The 24100-nt window shown below is 38.3% G+C and overlaps 1 protein-coding gene across 13 annotated transcripts in view; it reads left to right on the top strand.

The window, feature by feature from the left end:
- The window catches only part of SCMH1 (Scm polycomb group protein homolog 1), a 200428-nt gene that overhangs the window by 85893 nt on the left and 90435 nt on the right, over window positions 1-24100 (top strand). For all 13 annotated transcript variants that reach the window (XR_005021424.1, XM_036864994.1, XM_036864929.1 and 10 more), the window contains one exon: window positions 12667-12755. Coding sequence is in view for 12 of the 13 variants with exons in the window: in XM_036864994.1 (XP_036720889.1) it covers window positions 12667-12755 (89 nt within the window). In the remaining variant the exon portion in view is untranslated. The remainder of the gene's footprint in view (window positions 1-12666; window positions 12756-24100) is intronic.

Below are 24100 nucleotides of genomic sequence, written 5' to 3'. Positions count from 1 at the left end.
AGTAAAGTGAGTCAGAACAGCTGAAAATAAAAGGATGATCAAGGATATATGAAGGAATGTCAAACAATATAATAGCAGAGGTTACAATTCTGTTATTAGACATGGTAGAATTAATAAAATAGATATTATGGTAGATGCAAGGAGACATAGACAAACACACTAATAGGAGAATTAACACACCTCTCTCAAGACAAGACAGACCAAGAGGACAAAAAGTAAAGGGGTTGAAGACTTTAATGAATAAGATAGATCATATGTGTGTGTGTGTGTATGTATGTATGCATATCAAACTTTATACCCTGGTAAATGCCCTTCCACCTTGAAATTTAAAACTCTTTAAACAACTTTTGTTTGAAAAATGGAAATATAAACCAAAATTTTAAAATTCCTAAAACATAATGATAATAAACCTCACATCAGAATTTTGAGATACAATTAAAGCAGTGGTTGGAAGAAAACTTATAGCCTTAAATACCTGACATAAAGGAAAATGAAAGGATAAAAATTGCGAATTTAAATTCCCAATTCAAAAAGCTAGAAAAAGTTACACTCCAAAGCAAATACAAAGGAGAAATAAGTAGAAGAAAAAATAAAGATAGAAAGAGAGATTAATGTGGTAGAAAATAGAAAAGCAGTAAATCAAAATACTGTTTCTTTGGAGAAAACCTCAACAAAATAACAAACCACTAGTTAGCCTAATAAAGAAAAAAAAAGAATAAGCACAGATATACAAAAGTAGAAATGACAAAGGCGGGGAATAGCTCTATGTAAACTAGGAAAGCTAGGTGAAATAGGAAAATACTGTTTGTCAGAATTGACCCTAGGAGCATCACGTATGTTTTCAAAGCACTTACATTAAAGCACTGCATGCAGATTATTTTAGAGGGAAATCCTACAAAACCTTGAAGACCAGATAATCTCAATGCTACTTAAGTTGTTGTACGTCAGTGATACCCAACAGAACTTTCTGTGATGATGGAAATGTTTTGTGTCTTTGCTGTCCAGTATGGTAGTCACCAGCCACATGTGTCTGTAGAGCACTTGAAATGTGTCTACTGCAACTAAAGAATTGAATATTTAATTTTATTTTAATTATAATTTAAAGTTAAAAACCTATGTGGTTGGTGGCTACCGTACTAGACAGTGCATTTCTAGATCATAGAAAAAGGAAAATATCCAAATTCTTTTTATGAAGCAGGTAGAACTTTGATACTTAAACCTGATTTAAACACACGCATGCACGCACACACACACACGCATGCACGCACACACACACACACACACACACACACACACACACACAGCCTCATGTGTGAATATTATTACAAAACACCTAAATAAAATACTAGGAATTAGAGTTCAACATATTTACAACAATAATTCATCAAGACAAAGTAGCTTTTTTTTTCTGGGAATGAAAAGAATATTTAACTTCAGAAATATCATTAATGGACTTCACCATATTAAAATAGCTAAGGAAGAAAGTCATATGAACTTCAGCAAAAATCAGCACACTACTGAGGACTCACATTTCTCGATTTCAAAACTTACTACAAAGCAACAGTACTCAAGACATTGTGGTACTGGCATAAATTGAACATAGACTTATAGATAAGAGGATTAGATTTGAGAGTGCAGAAATAAACCCATACATTTATGCTCGGTTGATTTTCAACAAGGGTGCCAAGATAATTCAGTAGGGGTTTTCAACAGCTGGCACAGGGACAACTGGATATCTACATACAAAAGAATGAAGTTGGACCCCCACCTCCACACCATATACAAAAATTGACTCCAAGTGGATAATAGACCTAAATGTAAGAGCTAAGGCTATAAAACTCTTAGAAGAAAACATGGGAGTAAATCTTCATGACCTTGGATTAGGCGGTGGTTTCTTAGATATGGCACCAAAAGCACAAACAACAGAAGAAAAACTAGATAGATGGACTTCAAAATTAAAAGCTTTTGTGCTTTCAAACACACTATCAAGAAAGTGAAAAGACAGCCCACACGATGGGAGAAAATAGGCAAATCCAAAAGGGCAGAGAGTAGGTTAGTGGTTTCCAGGGATTGGGATGAAGGGACAATGGGGGGTGGCAGCTAATAGATATGGGTTTTCTTTTTGGAGGAGTGATGAAAATGTTCTAAAATTAGATAGAATGATGTTTCATAACTCTAAAAACCACTGAATCGGACATTTAAAAGTATAAATTGAGTTACATCTCACTAAAGCTATTATTTTTTCAAAATCACATGTCCGATTCAACAAATAGTATTGGGAAAACTGGATATCCACATGCAAAAGAATGAAATTAGACCTTTACCTTACACCATTATACAATAACTAACTCAAAATGGATCAAAAACCTAAATGTAGGAGCTAAAACTGTAAAACTCTTAGAAGAAAACATAGGGGAAAAGCTTCATGACATTGGAATTGGCAATGATTTTTGGATATGACACCAAAAGCACAGGCAACAAAAGAAAAAAATAGTTAAATTTGACTGCATCAAAATTTAAAATTTTGTTTATCAAAGGGTACTTTTAACAGAGTGAAAAGGGAACTCATGGAATGGGAGAAAATATTTGCGAATCATATATCTGGTAAGGGGTTAATATCCAGAATATATTTTTAAAAACTCCTTCAGCTCAACAACAGCAAATAAATAACCTGATTAAAAAATAGGCAAAGGACTTGAATAGACATTTCTCTAAAGAAGATATACATGTGGCCAGTAAGCACATGAAAAAATGCTCAGCATCAGTAATCATTTAGGGAAATACAAATCAAAACCACAATGAGATAATACTTCACACCCATTAGGATGGCTATTATCAAATAAATAGAAAATAACAAGTGTTGGTGAGGATGTGGAGAAATTGGAACCATGTGTATTGTTGTGTATTGGGAATGTAAAATGGTACAGCCACTATGGAAAACAATATGTTTCCTCAAAGAAGTTAAAAATAGAATTACATGTGATCTAGCAATTCCACTTTGGGGTAGATAGGCAAAAGAATAGAAAGCAGGGACTAAAGGAGATATTGGTATACCTATATTTAGCAGCATTATTCACAATATCCAAAAGGTCAAAACAACCCAAGTGTCTATTGACAGAAGAATGGATAAATAAAATGTGGTATATATACACACAGTGGAATATTATTCAGCTTTAAAAAGTAAGGAGATTCTGACACATGCTACAATGTGGATGAATCTTAAAGATATTATGCTATTATAAATGAAATAAGCCAGTCACAAAATGACAAATGCTGTATGATTCCACTTATAAAAGGTACCGAATATAGGCAAATTCATAGCGGCAGGAAATAGAATGGCGGTTGCAAGGAGCTGGGAAAGGGGAGAGGGGAATGGGGAGTTACTGTTTAATGGGCAGAGTTTCATTTGGGGAAGATGAAAAAGTTCTGGAGATGGATGGTGGTAATGGTTACACATTGATGTGAATGTACTTAATGCCATTTACTTTTGAGAAAGAAGGGGAAATACACATGTATACACACACATGCACATATATATAATGTACATGAACTTACATATATTTTGTATACTTAGTTTTATAAAAAGAAACACAGGACTGTTAAAACCAGAAAATAATGAAAAGGTCACCTATTGGGAGTGTCTGGGAATAGGGTGGAAAGCATAGAAATGAGAGTGAGACTTCTCTAAAAATACCCTTTTATATTCTTTTGACTTTTGAATTATATAAATGTCTTACTTAATACATAAAATTAAACCAAAAAAAAAAAGATGAACAAACCATATCCTAAAATTGACTATAAACAGAAACAAACTGAACTCTGTATCAAATGGATATCATAACCACATTGAAGAAAGAGTTCAAACAACTTGGACACAGAACCTTCACAGTACACCCTCAATGGGACATATTTCAAAGGAAAATGGAACTGCAAAGAAATTCTGACTTTTTTTTAATAATGTTAGTGGTTTCACCCTAATAATCTGAAACTATTTTGCATGTATTGAAGATAGAGCAAATGAGTAAATAAGATACAAGTATGGGATGGAAAAGATGAAGAAGAACCCTTGCAGTGTAGGATTTGAATTGGAGGTTTGTTTTGAACTCTTAACTTAAAATAGGTATATAAGTATATATTAATATGTATTAAAATATACATAAATATATATTAATATAATACTTATTCACTTAGAATATATACGTATGTATATGTATATATTCTAAGATAATACATGTATATGTATATGTATGTATATATTCCAAGCTCTATTGAAAAGGCCTGGAAACAATGACTCCTCAGTAGCAATGGGAGCACCTTGATTTGATTTCTAAATCCCATTCTCCACTAAAAGGAATCATGGCTTCTTGGAGCAATGGCTGATTCCAAGACAGAGCAACAGAGAAAACGTAAGGTGAACCTGGAAGATCTTACTTTGCCAGAAAGCAAAGAAGTCTCAAAGAATGATGGGTACATATCAGAAGGATACAGGAGCCAGTTTAAAGGGACTCTGACTAGCCAAAATTGGAAAAATATGACCATCAAAGAGAATAATAAAAATAGAAGAACAATAGTAATAGCCTCATGGGTCCCTAGTGATACACAAGGAAAAAAATTAAAGTTGCAGAGAAAGTTCTTCTTTACAGAATATCAGCTAACAAATATAAAGAATGATAGAAAATTATCATTTTGGCAACCACCATTTTGATGGATTCAGACCAGGATAATCAATGAATGCTAAAACAAAGAAAAAAAAAAGCTTATTGGAGAATAGGATATTCACACATTCTCAAAGTTTCTCCCCACTGATTATCTATTAATTACAAGGGGAAATTACAATGAAGAAATCTTTCAGTCATTCCTTAATAAGTGATCAAATTCAGTATCATTAATAATTAGACAAACTGACATTATGTACCGCTTGAAGCAATGAATGAGAAGTACTCAACATCCCTTGTGTAGTATCTTTGTCAAAACTGTTTAGCATGAATGTAATCATAAGGAAACAATCAGAAAACATCCAAATTGTGGGACGTTCTATAAAACAGGCCAGACTCTTCAAAAGTAACAATTTCATGAAAAACAAAAGGCAACTGGACTATCCTAGATTAAAGGAGACTAAAGAAACTTGACAACCAAATGCAATATGTCATCCGTGATGTATTTTAAAAATTAAACACCTATAAAGATTCGGGGACAGTTGAAGATATTTTTATTTAAATGTATTGGATATGATAATATTGCAGTTCTAAAGGAGAATGTCCTTGTTCTGAGGACAAATGTCTTGACGTATGTAGAGGTGAAGTCTATATCATGATGTCTCTAACTTTCACATAGTTCAGAGGAAAAAGTGTGTGTAGATAGATGGAAAGCAATTGTGGTGAAGTGTTATTAGTTGCTGAATTTAGGTGAAGGGTACATAGTTTGTTCTTGTATTGTTTTTTGCTACTTTTCTCTGGGTTTAAAATTTTTCAAGATAAAAAGTTTTAAATAATTTATGTATATAATTATACATATATATGTGTGTGTGTTCATGTTCCCCAGGCCTCCTCTGGACTTCTCCCCAGAGTTGCTGAATCAGAATTTCTAGGTAATGGGGCTTGGGATTCTGCATGGTAAAATGGCTCTCCCGAGACTCTAACACAGTTGGTCTATATTTGGGAAGCATTGCTCTAAAGAGCATTCTTCTCCATTAAAATCTTGTGTGGTTTGTGTGTGTGTGTATGTGTGTGTGTTCTGTTCACATAGGAACATTGGTTACTGCTTTGCAGAGTCCTCCAGGGAAAAAAGGTGAAAAGGTAGAATGATTCTCAGGTGATGTCAACCTTTTCCTCACATCCCCTTGTTTTACTGGTCCATTCTATACTTAGACTGAGGTTATTTCTTCTAAACAGGGCTGTCTGGATCAGTAATTCTCCAACATGGCTGCCAGTTAAAATCACCTAGGGAGCTCTCAAAAATTTCAGTGCCTAGGCCTTACCTCAGATCAATTAAATCTGAATTTCTGGGAGTGGGATGATGCGTTCTTTAATACTCCCCAGGGGATTTCAGTGTCCAAGTTTGAGAGTCCCTAGGCTAGAGCAGAGCTGGCCTCTGCTGAGGCCTCTAGTCAAGTGTGTCAGGATCCCAGTACAAACTGCCTGCTCAGCAAACTTAGTCACATGCTCTGATGTCTATGTGGGACATTGACTTGAAAGGAACCCTCTTATGTTGCTGACACTGATCAGTCTTCTCTTATGCTAAATAGCTTCCAGGGCCTGTCAGTAAAAAGGGGGATTTTAAAAGATGCGTATCTCATTTATGGTTATGGAAATTTGAACTCTGTTTATAGAAATTTGGGAGGGGGGATGAAATTTTAGAGAGAAGTAACTTTAACTATGGTATCTTAAATAACTCATTTTACAAAGGTAATTTTAAAAATATTCACCAAACTCTCTTCTCTGCAAGACCCCTGACATTGAGTAACACCAGACCCATCTATACGTACACCTATCTCAAGACTAGTCATAACCCCACCCCCAATTAAATAAATCTGAATTAACTTGTGTTTGAGTGTGTATATAAGAGTGGAGCATTGAAGTGGTGACAGCATCCTGGCGGAAGCAAAAGGAATTCTAACAGTCCTCCCCAAATACAACCTGACTGAACATTCACTTCTTCCTCAGAGAAGACAGTTTGTTCAGCACCTCTCTTCCAGTTCTCGTTTCTCTCACTCTTGGGGTAAAATTTAGATAGCCCACCCAACCTCAGTTTGGAAGCACTGCTTTAGTTCAGTGTCATCATCTGACAAATACAGAAATAGGGAAAGGGAAGTTAGTTGTCCAAAGTTGTACAGTGAATTGGTGGCATGTTTCTGTACATGTATTTGTATGTGTACATGTATGTAAAGCTCCTCTGGGAGGAGAGAATGATTTGGGAATCATCTTGACAGCCATAGAGTCTAATAACTTCATAAAGCTTGGAATTACTATATAGGACAATGGCGGGGTAAGGAGTAGGGCCCATTCATGTGCTTCCTGGTATGAGTGCTGTTCTGTTACCTGCCACCAGAGGGCATGAACTATGATTAGATTCTAGACCTGCTGATCTACATTGTAGTTCAGAGCTTGCTCAGATCACTGTTAGTTCAAACAAATGAACCCTAACCTATTCAGTAGTCCCACAGTCTTAGGAGCATATGAAAGATCTTTGTGACTGGTTGTTTATAAATATTTTAAAAAGAAATCTTAGCTAAGCACAGAACACTTGCAGCATGCCTGGGTTTAGAATTGGAGACCTGGCTTTCTAATATTAGCCCAGCCACTTACTAGTTTAGTTGTGTGGCCAATGGTAAGTTGCTTTACCTTGACTTTTTTTTTTTTTTAATTTTTATTTATTTCCATATTTTATTTATGGCTGTGTTGGGTCTTCGTTTCTGTGCGAGGGCTTTCTCTAGTTGTGGCAAGTGGGGGCCACTCTTCATCGCGGTGCGCAGGCCTCTCATTAGCGGCCTCTCTTGTTGTGGAGCACAGGCTCCAGACGCGCAGGCTCAGTAATTGTGGCTCACGGGCCCAGTTGCTCCGCGGCATGTGGGATCTTCCCAGACCAGGGCTCGAACCCACGTCCCCTGCATTGGCAGGCAGACTCTCAACCCCTGCGCCACCAGGGAAGCCCCTACCTTGACTTTTTTTTTTTTTTTAACTTTGGGTTTATTTATTTATTTATTTATTTATTTATTTATGGCTGTGTTGGGTCTTCGTTTCTGTGCGAGGGCTTTCTCTAGTTGCGGCAAGTGGGGGCCACTCTTCATCGCGGTGCGCGGGCCTGTCACTGTTGCGGCCTCTCTTGCTGCGGAGCACAGGCTCCAGACGCGCAGGCTCAGTAATTGTGGCTCACGGGCCCAGTTGCTCCGCGGCATGTGGGATCTTCCCAGACCAGGGCTCGAACCCACGTCCCCTGCATTGGCAGGCAGACTCTCAACCCCTGCGCCACCAGGGAAGCCCCTACCTTGACTTTTAACCGTGAATTTCAGTTGCCTCACCTGCCACATCATTAATAAACTTTGCCACACATGGTTGAGGATTAAATGGGGTAACATGATAAAGCATTTATCAATTCCTGGCACCCATTTAATAAGTGGAGATTTTTCTTTTGTTCAGTAAAACTCTCATGGAGCTCATATTCTGGTTGGAAAAGACATACACATTATATGGAAAAAAGAAAGAAAATTTAGGCAGTGATAAAAGGTAAGGATGATAAGAAGGGAGCAGGATCTAGGAGGCTATTTTACGTAGGGTAGTCTAGGAATGCCTCTCTGAGGAGGTGATATTTTAGCAAAGAACTATCAAAGATTTGAGAAAAGTGAAGGGTGTTTGAGGCAGAGGGACACAGCTTGGTGTGCTTGGGAAACAAAGACCAGTGAATGAAGGGCAGGGGAGTGGCAGGAGATGAGTTATAAGAAGTAAGCAAGTTCCGGATCATGTAAGTTTTGTTAAATACATAAAGACTCTAGATTTATTTTGTGTTATAGGATGTAAGCGTAAGAGTGATGTGATCTGATTTATAGTTTTTAAAACATAACCATATCATTCTGGTTGCTGTGTGGAGACTAGACAGTAGGGAGGCAAAAGTAGAAGCAGAGAGAAGGGTTAGAAGGCTGTTTTAGTAGTCTGGGCAAAGTTTGACTGTCGCTTAGATTAGGGTGTTAGTGGGGAGAAATATAGAATGGTAAGGAATGGTTCTGTTTAGGGTATATTAGATGTAAGAACCATCAACACTTGGCTGATTAATTGTATTTGAAAGACAATAGAAAGGGAGGAACGAAGAGTGACTTCTAGGCTTTTTGGTCTCAGCACTTGGGTTTAAATAAGTGGTTCCATTAACTGAGATGAGATGACTGGAGGAAAGGGGGTAGTAAAATCAAGAGTTCTGTTTTAGATTTTGAGATCTCTTGGCATCCAAGTAGAGTTATAGAATAAGGCAGTTGAAAATATGAGCATGAAACTCAGGACAGAGGTTTGGGTTAGAGATGTAAATTGGCAGTCATCGTTGATGGGAAAAGAGTGGGGACCAAGAAGAGAGAACCAGTGGCCAGACACTGAGGTACTCCCACTTTAGAGGTTAGGATTTCTTACCCACCTGGCCTTTTCCTTGCAAGCCATTGTTTAATTTGAGGAGACCCTCAAATTATTGTTTTTACTCTTCTCTTCCTTTTTGCACAAATTTACAACTCCATTTCTTTTACCAAGAGAGACAGCATAGTAGAACTGCGTAATTAAATATTTGTATTTGAAGACATTAATATGCTGATTAATAATGAATGCTCTGGAGACAGAGGACTTCGGTTTAAATCCTGCCTCTGCTATTTACTAGCTTAGCGACCTTGGATATTTTACTTAATTTCTCTAATCTCAGTCTTTTCATCTATAATAATCAAAATAAAAGCCAGCATTCATTTAACACTTATCACATACCAGGCATCGTTTTAAGTGCTTCGCATGTATTAACCTATTTTAACCCTTAGAACAACCCATTGAAGTAGTTACTCTTCTTACCCATTTTATTGTTGAGGAAACGAAAGCCAGAGAGAGGTCTTATAATTTGCCAAACATCACACACCAGGTAAGTAGCAGAGCTAGATTTGAATCTAGGGAGCCTGGCTCCAAAACCAGTGCTACTTTTCTCGTATCAAATTCACAGAGTTGTAGAAGTGATTAAATGAGATAACCCACTTAAAAGTGCTTAGCACAGGGAGGCTGGCAAATAATATGAGCATAATAAATGTTTTCTTACGGAGGCAGCATAGCGTAGTGAAAGAGAATCAGATGGAAAGTCCTGGGACTCCAGCCTGACTACAGGAACAACTTATGTGATCATGAACAAGTTTCTTAGCCTCTCTGGACTTGAGTTTTGTCATCTACAATATAAAACCTTCATACTATGTGGCCTCTGAAATCCCTTTCAATGTTTAAACATTCTATCTATGACTCCCCAAGACAGATTGTGAATACATCTGAATTTGGTAGGGGAATAAGGTACTCAGTAATTCCTTGGGTTGACAACATTTCTACTTTGCCCTTCTACTGTTGAAGAAACTTGCTAGGATATAGTGAAACGTAGTTAAGAACCATGAGGTTTGGAGTAAGACTGTCATGTAGTGGAATCTGTTTCTACCACTTACTACCTTGGACAAGCTACTTCTCCTGAGTTTCTCTTTCATCATCTGCAAACTAGGGATAATGATAGTGCACACCTCATGGCATTATTTGAAATATCCTGTGAGAAAGTGCCTGTAAAGTATTTAATACATGATAAGCATTCAATACATATTAACTATTATAATATTATTATAAGGGTTTCCAGAGCTGAGAGGATTTCTTTTTCACTCAAGTACCAGATGAGATAGAAGCCTCTCAGTAACCCACTTCTAAAGAATTGAATTGGGAATTACATGATGAGGCACTCTCGTTAGGAACTGAGGGCATGAATCAGAATTTTCTAATTGTGCAGTCATTCCTCCCCACTCCTCTCTTATACGAAGGTGGAGGGAGCATTTCTCTAGAACAGCTTTGCCTTATCCATAGGTGTAGTGAATCATTCATGGCAAATTTGCACTAGGTTTGGCTTGCTTCAACCCTTCCCTGACCTAAAGAGAGTTGTTTTCCTCACACACAAACCAGACCTGAATTTCTGGAGAAATTTGTTTGTCTGTTTGTTTGTACCATGGTCAAAGGAAGAGTAGTAGTCAAGACTCTTTTGGAGTGTAAAACCCCAACCCAGACCAGGTTAGAGGAGGGCAATAGGAGGAGGCAGGAATTAGTGACTCGTGTAACTGCGAAGCGCAAGACCTGGTGCTGAGTGTGTCTGGGCACAGGGTTTTAAACACTCTCGTGTCTCCATCTCCTGCTCTACATTGGCTTTATTCTCAGTTATGTTCTCCATTTAGCAGTGCCAAATCTACAAATTTCCTTATAACCATGATCTCAGAGAAAGAAAAGCTCTCTCCAACGTGCATATCATATCAGAAAACAGTTGATCCAACTTGGGACATACATACATATACACTTTTGGTCTAGGGGAATCTGATGCTTCTAAATGGCATTATTTTGCATTCCATGGCCAGGTAGGTAGAGCCCAGTGTAGACATCCCCACCAAATCACATAAAATTAGGGTTTTTTTGTCCTTTGGGATTTTTTTGCAGAAGGAAAAAGAACTAGACAAGCAAAAAAGAAGTGGTAGCAGTTTGACAGGAATGTGTGAATTGCTATCTCCATTGTTTATGAATGAGCTATCCCAAGAAGTCTCCTGACCCTGGGAAACCTCACTTGGTAGCCTAGCCAGCTTTGAGACTAAAAGTTTAAGTCATGTGGGGGTGGTACCTCTCTTATTTCCATTTTCTTCTCTCTTCTCACATCCTCCCCTTCAATTTAATTATAGTTCTTAACTAATACTTTATCCCAAAAGCTGATTCTTCCTTTTTTATTTCACATGCACATGGATAATTTAGTGTAGTAAAGAGTGTGGGCTCAACAGTCAGATTGCCTGGGTTTCAATCCTATCTTTGTCATTTGCTCACTTTGAAATCTTAAGCAGTTTACTTTATACCTCTTTCCTCATCTATAAAATGAAGATAATTTCTCCCCTACTGGGTTGTCTTGAGGATTAAATTAGATAGTCGGTAGAAAGTGCCTGGCACAGTATCTAGCACACAGTGAAGTACTCAGTAACATCAGATACTGTTGTTGTTGCCATTTCTCTGCAGCTTTGGTTCAGCCTATCTGTTCTTTGTCAGGAATGGGAAAGCTGAGGTAGATTGGGAGACTATCAGAAAGCACTAGATTTTGGTATCTCAGGACAGAGGGTTGAAGCCAAATTGAAGGAAGCACTTGGAGCTCTAACTGGAAGACTTAACTATGATAATGATCTTATTTTTACAGTTTGTTAATTAAATGGTATATTCTTACTGACTGGTCATTGCAGAATGACAATGGACAATTAACATCCCTAGGCTTCGTTTCACTCTTTTGGAAAATGAGTTTTTTTGGATAAGATGATCCCTTCTATTTTCATCAATGCCTGATCCTTCGTTAAGTAAAAATGAATATCAAAAAGTGTTTTGTACTCTGTGTATGTGTGTATGTGTGAGAGAGAGTGGGAAAGAGAGACAGAGAGAGCGAGAAAGAGAAAGTGAGAGCAAAAGTGAGAGTATGTTTACATTGAGATAAACCAAAAAGATTTACTTGTATGTTGGATTTATCAGACATATCTGGTTTCTTCTTAAGAGATTATTATATCCCCGTTCACACTCTACTGTCTAGATCATTTCTAAGTGTTTGTTATTCCTATCACAAATCTATTTTGTATTTTTCAAGGAAGCTTTTTAGGCATGATATTTGTTGTGTAATACTTGTTTTGGCTTCAGGAAATTTGGTTGGGGACTTTACTCCACTACTTACTTTGCAACATTACCTTGGGCAAGTTACATTCCCTCTTATATGCCTCATTTCCTCATCTGTCTAATGAGGCATTTCTTCTACTTAACCTTTAAGTCCTTCCCTAACCATCTGTGATTCTATAACTATCACAGCATAGGTTGTGGCAGGCGTAGCTGGATTCCAAAGGGAAAACTTGATATAGCAATTCCCTTTGAGACATATTTTTTTATCTGTTGCCCATTATGTTTGCTGCAGGATTTCGGCTGAATGCTTCCTCTTGGCCCATGTTCCTTTTGAAGACGCTAAATGGAGCAGAGATGGCTCCCATCAGGATTTTTCACAAGGTACGGTGTCCCTCAGCTATCACCAGCTCCAAATTGCTTAAGGTCAAATGCTTACATTCTTTCAATTACTGAGCCTCTGATGTCTACATTATATATGTGGCCTGAGGATGCCTTCTCAGAAACTAGTTCAGCAGAAGGATTTTTTAAGTACCTTACAAAGCCGCAATTATCCCCAGAGAAATATTAGACTGGTAAATTAGGATTTCTGGGTTTTGGGTCCTAGCTCTGCCAATAGTAAGTTTTGACCTCATCTGTTAAGTGGGATTCTGTCTACCTCATAGGGTTTTAAGAAGTTAAACATTTTTTTTTATTAGTAAAACATGTAAAGTATAGTATAAATCTAAAGGAGCTATTCTTATTATCATGCAGTTCCATAAGGTCCATATTCTAAACAGAGAGAAAGGAAGGAGACTATTTTTTGAGTGCCTACAGTATGTTTGGAGTTTATCTACGCTATCTCATTTAAATACCCACAGTTAACTTTATGAAGCAAGAATTATTATTCCGATTTAGTAGTTAAGGAAACAAATACTTTTGAATAAGGAACTTGCCCAAGGTCGCATGACTAGTAAGTGGTGAAACAGGGATCCAAAGCCTGTATTCATTCTTCCTGATTTCTCGAGGGATGAAGCAATCATTCTGCTCTTAGTTGATCTTTAATGAGGTTAAAGTTACTATAAAGGGGACTGAATTAGGGTTGCCTATGTTGCCATTTAAGTCTAAACCCTGAGAGTACCCTGGTTCCCAGAATACAGTATACTGGACAACTTGAAACCCTTCCACTGCAGAATACCTAAAAATGATGGGGGGAGAAGGGGCCAACAAGTATTCTTTTAAAGGCTTTGCTGACCTTACTAGAAAGTAAGATAACTCCAAGGCCAAAATGAGGAAGGAAAACCAGAGTGTTAGGTGTACTGAACCTACGGGTGCCGTAAGGGGCTTTGCCAATCTTACTTTCCAAGGACCTTGTCTTTTAACAACCACAGTAGGATAGAAGTTGAGGCCTTGGGCCCATGCAAGGCAGAAAAATGTACCTGGGACTGCCACATAAAAAATCAGATTGGATCCCTTGAATGTTTACTCCTTAGTGAAAAGACTGTTGCATTGATGAGGAAGAGTCTCTGCCTGGGCCATGGGTAGGGGTAGGAAGTAAGTCATCTCTTCTGATAAGACAGTCTTTCCCCATGGAAGTCCAGGGTTCAGATATAGTGCCTGTGTTGTTTCAGAACTCCAAAATTGTATGGGATATTTCTGAGTGCCTGGCAGAAGCAAACCCAAAACCTCTCTAGAGGGTTTGGTTGTTTTCAACCCAGATGTCATAGAAGTCCCAAAAGTGAAGTACCACTGAAGATGAGTTCAGTTCAGTTCATAATTACAGAGCCCGCAAAACTCACAAAGCAAATCCTGCATGATGAGACTTCAGTAGACACAACAAACAGTAAGACTATAACCTCAAGCACTTTCAGATAATAGAAATATCAGATAGAGATTATAAATTATTTGAAAATGAGTAAGGAACGAAAAGAAGGAATTTAAAAATGAGAAAAGTACAAACCTCTATTTTTTTAAAGGCAAAGTTGAAAAAACAACAAATTGAATATCTAGAAATGAACCTTAACCATTAAAATTTTAAAACCTTAGGTAGGTATATAAGCAACTTAGATCTAGATAGAGAAGAATGAATTGAAAGACACGTGTAAGGACTTTCCCCAGAGTGCAGTACAGAGAGATAAAGATATGGAAAATATATTAGAGAGAAAAGACAAAGAGAATACCGTTAGAAGGTCCAATATATGCTGAACGTGACCTCTAGAAAGATTAATTAGAAAGAATAAAGAAGAGTCAATATTTGAAAAGATAATGACAGAATTTTCCAGAATGTGTAATAAAGACAAATATATACCTTAAAACATCATGGTATAACTAAAGTCAAAAGAAAAGATCTGAGCAAAGTAATCACACAGAATACAGTCATCCTCTCTGAGGGATGCATCCTCTCTGCACCTATGGGAGACTGGTTCCAGGACCCCCTGAATACGAAAATCCACACATACTCAACTCCCTTATATAAAATGGAATAGTACAGTCAGCCCTCCGTATCTGCAGCTTCCATGTCCATGCGGACTGAATCTTCAAAAGGATTACATTTAGACTGACAGCACATTTCTTGACGGCAGCAGTACAAGCCAAAGACATAGAATAATATCTTCAAAGGATTAAGAAAAAATAGTTGTCTACCTAGAATTTTATATCTGATTATACTGTTATTTCAGAATGAATGTAAAATCAAGACATTTTCAGCAAACTAATACAAATAGATACTAATATATCTGCTGAAAGAACAATTGAAGAGTATATTTCAGGAAGAAGATAACTGGGGACTTCCCTGGTGGCACAGTGGTTAAGAATCCGCCTGCCAATGCAGGGGACATGGGTTCAATCCCTGGTCCGGGAAGATCCCACATGCTGGGGAGCAACTAAGCCCGTGTGCCACAACTACTGAGCCCACGTGCCACAACTACTGAAGCCCACACACCTAGAGCCCGTGCTTCGCAACAAGAGAAGCCACCACAATGAGAAGCCCATGCACCACAACGAAGAGTAGCCCCCTCTCGACTCAACTAGAGAAAGCCCACACGCAGCAACGAAGACCCAGCGCAGCCATAAATAAATAAATAAATAAATAAATACATACATACATACATACATACATACATACAAGATAATTGAACCTGGAAAGTAAGAATGAGATGCAAAAAGTACTGCTGAAGAAAGATTGTTTAACATGTGAGTAAAACTAATCAACCATTGCCTATAACTGTATAAACCAGTTATACTAACAGAAGTGATCATTTGGCAGTATAACAATGTGGAACTAAATTATCAAACACCTGTTAACTCAGGAGTAGTTTAAATATTCTGAGGTTCTTGTATTGTTTAAAGATGAGCTTTAGACTTAATTATGTCAACTATACAGTTATGATCTGAAGGGGATCCACCAAAAGACTAAATATAGAAGGGTTAACATATGAATCAGGGACTTCCCTGGTGGCACAGTGGTTAAGAATCTGCCTGCCAGGGGAGCTTCAAGATGGCGAAAAAGTAAGATGTGGAGATCACCTTCCACCCCACAAATACATCAGAAATACATCTACATGTGGAACAACTCCTACAGAACACCTACTGAACGCTGGCAGAAGACCTCAGACCTCCCAAAAGGCAAGAAACTCTCCACGTACCTGGGTAGGGCAAAAGAAAAAAGAAGAAACAGAAACCAAAGAATAGCGACAGGACCTGCACCAGTGGGAGGGAGCTGTGAAAGAGGAAAGGTTTCCACACACTAGAAGCTCCTTCGCGGGCAGAGACTGCAGGTGGCGGAGGGGGGATCTTCGGAGCCACAGAGGAGAACGCAGCAACATGGGTGCAGAGGGCAAAGCGAAGAGGTTCCCGCAGAGAGGATCGGTGCCAACCAGGACTCACCAGCCCAAGAGGCTTGTTGGCTCACCCGCTGGGATGGGCAGGGGCTGGGAGCTGAGGCTCCAGCTTCGGTGGATCCCAGGGAGAGGACTGAGGTTGGCTGCGTGAACACAGCCTGAAGGGGCTAGTGCACCACAGCTAGCCGGGAGGGAGTCCGGGAAAAAGTCTGGAGCTGCCGAAGAGGCAAGAGACTTTTTCTTGCCTCTTTGTTTCCTGGTGCGCGAGGAGAGGGGATTAAGAGAGTTGCTTAAAGGAGCTCCAGAGATGGGTGTGAGACGCGGCTATCAGCATGGACCCCAGAGATGGGCATGAGACGCTAAGGCTGCTGCTGCAGCCACCAAGAATCCTGTGAGCAAGCACAGGTCACTGTGCACACCTCCCCTCCCGGGAGCCTGTGCAGCCCACCACTGCCAGGGTCCTGTGATCCAGGGACAACTTCCCCAGGAGAACACACGGTGTGCCTCACGCTGATGCAACGTCATGCCAGCCTCTGCCGCCACAGGCTCGCCCCACGTTCCGTACTTCTCCCTCCCCCTGGCCTGAGTGAGCCAGAGCCCCCAGATCAGCTGCTCCTTTAACCCCGTCCTGTCTGAGCAAAGAACAGATGCCCTCAGGCAACCTACACGCAGAGACGGGTCCAAATCCAAAGCTGAACCCCAGGAGCTGTGCAAACAAAGAAGAGAAAGGGAAATCTCTCCCAGCAGCCTCAGGAGCTGCGTATTAAATCTCCACAATCAACTTGATGTACCCTGCATCTGTGGAATACCTGAATAGACAACGAATCATCCCAAATTGAGGAGGTGAACTTTGGGAGCAACGATATATATATTTTTTTCCCTTTTTCTCTTTTTGTGAGTGTGTATGTGTATGCTTCTGTGTGTGATTTTGTCTGTATAGCTTTGCTTTTACCATTTGTCCTAGGGTTCTGTCTGTCCATTTTTGTTTGTTTGTTTCTTTGTTTTTAGTATAGTTTTTAGCACTTGTTATCATTGGTGGATTTGTTTTTTGGTTTGGTTGCTCTCTTTGTTTCTTTTCTTTTTTTTTTTTACTTTTTAAAAACTTTTTTACAATTATTTTTTATTTTAATAACTTTATTTTATTTTACTTTATTTTATTTTATTTTATTTTATCTTCTTTCTTTCTTTCTTTCTTTTTTTTCTTCCTTTTATTCTGAGCCATGTGGATGACAGGCTCTTGGTGCTCCAGCCAGGCATCAGGGCTGTGCCTCTGAGGTGGGAGAGCCAAATTCAGGACACTGGTCCACAAGAGACCTCCCAGCTCCACGTAATATCAAATGGCGAAAATCTCCCAGAGATCTCCATCTCAACGCCAAGACACAGATCCACTCAACGACCAGCAAGCTACAGTGCTGGACACCCTATGCCAAACAAGTAATAAGACAGGAACACAGCCCCACCCATTAGCAGAGAGGCTGCCTAAAATCATAATAAGGCCACAGACACCCCAAAACACACCACCAGACGTGGACCTGCCCACCAGAAAGACAAAATCCAGCCTCATCCACCAGAACACAGGCACTAGTCCCCTCCACCAGGAAGCCTACACAACCCAGTGAACCAACCTTAGCCACTGGGGACAGACACAAAAAACAACAGGAACTATGAACCTGCAGCCTGCGAAAAGGAGACCCTAAACACAGTAAGTTAAGCAAAATGAGAAGACAGAGAAACACACAGCAGATGAAGGAGCAAGGCAAAAACCCACCAGACCTAACAAATGAAGAGGAAATAGACAGTCTACCTGAAAAAGAATTCAGAATAATGATAGTAAAAATGATCCAAAATCTTGGAAATAGAATGGAGAAAATACAAGAAGCGTGTAACAAGGACCTAGAAGAACTAAAGAGCAAACAAACAGTGATGAAAAACACAATAAATGAAATTAAAAATTCTATAGAAGGGATAAATAGCAGAATAACTGAGGCAGAAGAATGGATAAGTGACCTGGAAGATAAAATAGTGGAAATAACTACTGCAGAGCAGAATAAAGAAAAAAGAAAGAAAAAAATTGAGGACAGTCTCAGACACCTCTGGGACAACATTAAACGCACCAACATTCGAATCATAGGGGTCCCAGAAGAAGAAGAGAAAAAGAAAGGGACTGAGAAAATATTGGAAGACATTATAGTTGAAAACTTCCCTAATATGAGAAAAGAAATAGTTAATCAAGTCCAGGAAGCACAGAGAGTTCCATACAGGATAAATCCAAGGAGGAACACGCCAAGACACATATTAATCAAGCTATCAAAATTTAAGTACAAAGAAAAAATATTAAAAGCAGCAAGGGAAAAACAACAAATAACATACAAGGGAATCCCCATAAGGTTAACAGCTGATCTTTCAGCAGAAACTCTGCAGGCCAGAAGGGAATAGCAGGACATATTTAAAGTGATGAAGGGGGAAAACCTACAACCAAGATTACTCTGCCCAGCAAGGATCTCATTCAGATTTGACAGAGAAATTAAAACCTTTACAGACAAGCAAAAGCTAAAAGAATTCAGTACCACCAAACCAGCTTTACAGCAAATGCTAAGGGAACTTCTCTAGGCAGGAAACACAAGAGAAGGAAAAGACCTACAATAACAAACCCAAAACAATTAAGAAAATGGTCATAGGAACATACATATCAATAATTACCTTATATGTAAATGGATTAAATGCTCCAACCAAAAGACATAGACTGACTGAATGGATACAAAAACAACACCCGTATATATGCTGTCTACAGGAGACCCACTTCAGACCTAGGGACACATACAGACTGAAAGTGAGGGGATGGAAAAAGATATTCCATGCAAATGGAAATCAAAGCTGGAGTAACAATTCTCATGTCAGACAAAATAGACTTTAAAACAAAGACTATTACAAGAGAAACAGAAGGACACTACATAATGATCAAGGGATCAATCCAAGAAGAAGATATAACAATTGTAAATACTTATGCACCCAACATAGGAGCACCTCAATAAATAAGGCAAATACTAACAGCCATAAAAGGGGAAATCGACAGTAACACATCATAGTAGGGGACTTTAACACCCCACTTTCACCAATGGACAGATCATCCAAAATGAAAATAAATAAGGAAACACAAGCAGACAACAGAAGCAAGAAGAACTACAGTCCTGCAGCCTGTGGAACAAAAACCACATTCACAGAAAGATAGATAAGATGAAAAGGCAGAAGGCTATGTACCAGATGAAGGAACAAGATAAAAACCCAGAAAAACAACTAAATGAAGTGGAGATAGGCAACCTTCCAGAAAAGTAATTCAGAATAATGATAGTGAAGATGATCCAGGACCTTGGAAAAAGAATGGAGGCAAAGATCGAGAAGATGCAAGACATGTTTAACAAAGACCTAGAAAAATTAAAGAACAAACAAACAGAGATGAACAATACAATAACTGAAATGAAAACTACACTAGAAGGACTCAATAGCAGAATAACGGAGGCAGAAGAACGGATAAGTGACCTGGAAGACAGAATGGTAGAATTCACTGCTGTGGAACAGAATAAAGAAAAAAGAATGAAAAGAAATGAAGACAGCCTAAGAGACCTCTGGGACAACATTAAACGCAACAACATTCGCATTATAGGGGTCCCAGAAGGAGAAGAGAGAGAGAAAGGACCCGAGAAAATATTTGAAAAGATTATAGTCGAAAACTTCCCTAACATGGGAAAGGAAATAGCCACCCAAGTCCAGGAAGCACACAGAGACCCATACAGGATAAACCCAAGGAGAAACACGCCGAGACACATAGTAATCAAATTGGCAAAAATTAAAGACAAAGAAAAATTATTGAAAGCAGCAAGGGAAAAATGACAAATAACATACAAGGGAACTCCCATAAGGTTAACAGCCGATTTCTCAGCAGAAACTCTACAAGCCAGAAGGGAGTGGCATGATATACTTAAAGTGATGAAAGGGAAGAACCTACAACCAAGATTACTCTACCTGGCAAGGATCTCATTCAGATTCGATGGAGAAATCAAAACCTTTACAAAAGACAATCAAAAGCTAAGAGAATTCAGCACCACCAAACCAGCTCTACAACAAATGCTAAAGGAACTTCTCTAAGTGGGAAACACAAGAGAAGAAAAGGACCTACAAAAACAAACCCATAAGAAAATGGTCATAGGAATATACATATCAATAATTACCTTAAACGTGAATGGATTAAATGCTCCAACCAAAAGACACAGGCTCGCTGAATGGATACATAAAGGAGACCCATATATATGCTGACTACAAGAGACCCACTTCAGACCTAGGGACACATTCAGACTGAAAGTGAGGGGATGGAAGAAGATATTCCATGCAAATGGAAATCAAAAGAAAGCTGGAGTAGCAATACTCATTTCAGATAAAATAAACTTTAAAATAAAGAATGTTACAAGAGAAAAGGAAGGACAGTACATAATGATCAAGGGATCAATCCAAGAAGAAGATATAACAATTATAAATATATATGCACCCAACATAGGAGCACCTCAATACATAAGGCAACTGCTAACAGCTCTAAAATAGGAAATCAACAGTAACACAATAATAGTGGGGGATTTTTAACACCTCACTTACACCAATGGACAGATCATCCAAACAGAAAATTAATAAGGAAACAGAAGCTTTAAATGACACAATAGACCAGATAGATTTAATTGTTATTTATAGGACATTCCATCCAAAAACAGCAGATTACACTTTCTTCTCAAGTGCGCACGGAACATTCTCCAGGATAGATCACACCTTGGGTCACAAATCAAGCCTCAGTAAATTTAAGAAAACTGAAATCATATCAAGCATCTTTTCTGACCACAACGCTATGAGATTAGAAATCAATTACAGGGGAAAAATGTAAAAAACACAAACACATGGAGGCTAAACAATACGTTACTAAATAACCAAGAGATCACTGAAAAAATCAGAGAGGAAATCAAAAAATACCTAGAGGCAAATGACAATGAAAGCACAATGATCCAAAACTTATGGGATGCAGCAAAAGCAGTTCTAAGAGGGAAGTTTATAGCTATACAATTCTACCTCAAGAAACAAGAAAAATCTCAAATAAACAATCTCGTGTTACACCTAAAGGAACTAGAGAAAGAAGAACAAACAAAACCCAAAGTTAGCAGAAGGAAAGAAATCATAAAGATCAGAGCAGAAATAAATGAAATAGAAACAAAGAAAACAATAGCAAAGATCAATAAAACTAAAAGCTGGTTCTTTGAGAAGATAAACAAAATTGATAAACCATTAGCCAGACTCATCAAGAAAAAGAGGGAGAGGACTCAAATCAATAAAATTAGAAATGAAAAAGGAGAAGTTACAACAGACACCGCAGAAATACAAAGCATACTAAGAGAATACTACAAGCAACTCTATGCCAATAAAATGGACAACCTGGAAGAAATGAACAAATTCTTAGAAAGGTATAACCTTCCAAGACTGAACCAGGAGAAATAGAAAATATGAACAGGCCAATCACAAGTAATGAAATTGAAACTGTGATTAAAAATCTTCCAACAAACAAAAGTCCAGGACCAGATGGCTTCACAGGTGAATTATATCAAACATTTAGAGAAGAGCTAACACCCATCCTTCTCAAACTCTTCCAAAAAATTGCAGAGGAAGGAACACTCCCAAACTCATTCTATGAGGCCACCATCACCCTGATACCAAAACCAGACAAAGATGCTACAAAAAAAGAAAATTACAGACCAATATCACTGATGAATATAGATGCAAAAATCCTCAACAAAATACTAGCGAACAGAATCCAACAACACATTAAAAGGATCATACACGATGATCAAGTGGGATTTATCCCAGAGATGCAAGCTTTCTTCAATATACGCAAATCAATCGCTGTGATACACCATATTAACAAATTGAAGAATAAAAACCATATGATCATCTCAATAGATGCAGAAAAAGCTTTTGACAAAATTCAACACCCATTTATGATAAAAATTCTCCAGAAAGTGGGCATAGAGGGAACCTACCTCAACATAATAAAGGCCATATACGACAAACCCACAGCAAACATCATTCTCAACGGTGAGAGACTGAAAGCATTTCCTCTGAGATCAGGAACGAGACAAGGATGTCCACTCTCACCACTATTATTCAACATAGTTTTGGATGTCCTAGCCACGGCAGTCAGAGAAGAAAAAGAAATAAAAGGAATACAAATTGGAAAAGAAGAAGTAAAACTGTCACTGTTTGTAGATGACATGATACTATACATAGAGAACCCTAAAGATGCCACTGGGAAACTACTAGAGCTAATCAATGAATTTGGTAAAGTTGCAGGATACAAAATTAATGCACGGAAATCTCTTGCATTCCTATACACTAATGATGAAAAATCTGAAAGAGAAATTAAGAAAACACTCCCATTTACCATTGCAACAAAAAGAATAAAATACATAGGAATAAACCTACCTAAAGAGACAAAAGACCTGTATGCAGAAAACTATAAGACACTGATGAAAGAAGTTAAAGATGATTCCAACAGATGGACAGATATACCATGTTTTTGGATTGGAAGAATCATATTGTGAAAATGACTATACTGCCCAAAGCAATCTACACATTCAGTGCAATCCCTATCAAATACCAATGGCATTTTTTATGGAACTAGAACCAAAAATATTAAAATTTGTATGGAAATACAAAAGATCCTGAAGAGCCAAAGCAGTCTTGAGGGAAAAAAACGGAGCTGGAGGAATCAGACTCCCTGACTTCAGAACTATACTATAAAGCTACAGTAATCAAAACAATATGGTACTGGCACAAAAACAGAAACATACATCAATGGAACAAGATAGAAAGCCCAGAGATAAACCCATGCACCTATGATGAACTAATCTATGACAAAGGAGGCAAGGATATACAATGGAGAAAAGACAGTCTCTTCAATAAGTGGTGCTGGGAAAACTGGACAGCTGCATGTAAAAGAATGAAATTAGAACACTCCCTAACACCATACACAAAAATAAACTCAAAATGGATTAGAGACCTAAACGTAAGACCGGACACTATAAAACTCTTAGAGGAAAACATAGGAAGAACACTCTTTGACATAAATCACAGCAACAGCTTCTTTGATCCACCTCCTAGAGTAATGGAAATAAAACCAAAAATAAACAAATGGGACCTAATGGAACTTCAAAGCTTTTGCACAGCAAAGGAAACCATAAACAAGACAAAAAGGCAACCCTCAGAATGGGAGAAAATATTTGCAAAGGAATCAAGGGACAAAGGATTAATCTCCAAAATATATAAACAGCTCATGTAGCTCAATATTAGAAAAACAAACAACCCAATCCAAAAATGGGCAGAAGACCTAAATAGACATTTCTCCAAAGAAGACATACAGATGGCCAAAAAGCACATGAAAAGCTGCTCCATCCACATCACTAATTACTAGAGAAATGCAAATCACAACTACAGTGAGGTATCACCTCACACCAGTTAGAATGGGCATCATCAGAAAATCTACAAACAACAAATGCTGGAGAGGGTGTGGAGAAAAGAGAACCCTCTTGCACTGTTGGTGGGAATGTAAACTGATACAGCCACTATGGAGAACAGTATGGACGTTCCTTAAAAAACTAAAAATAGAATTATCATATGATCCAGCAGTCCCACTACTGGGCATATACCCAGAGAAAACCGTAATTCAAAAAGACATATGCACCACAGTGTTCATTGCAGCACTATTTACAATAACCAGGTCATGGAAGCAACCTAAATGCCCATCGACAGACGAATGGGTAAAGAAGTTGTGGTACATATATACAATGGAATCTTACTCAGCCATAAAGAGGAACGAAATTGGGT

The sequence above is a fragment of the Balaenoptera musculus genome, chromosome 1, assembly GCF_009873245.2.
Source record: "Balaenoptera musculus isolate JJ_BM4_2016_0621 chromosome 1, mBalMus1.pri.v3, whole genome shotgun sequence".
NCBI classification, from domain to species: Eukaryota; Metazoa; Chordata; class Mammalia; order Artiodactyla; family Balaenopteridae; genus Balaenoptera; species Balaenoptera musculus.
Note: the sequence above shows the minus strand (reverse complement) of the source record. Positions and strands in the feature narration are given on the sequence as shown.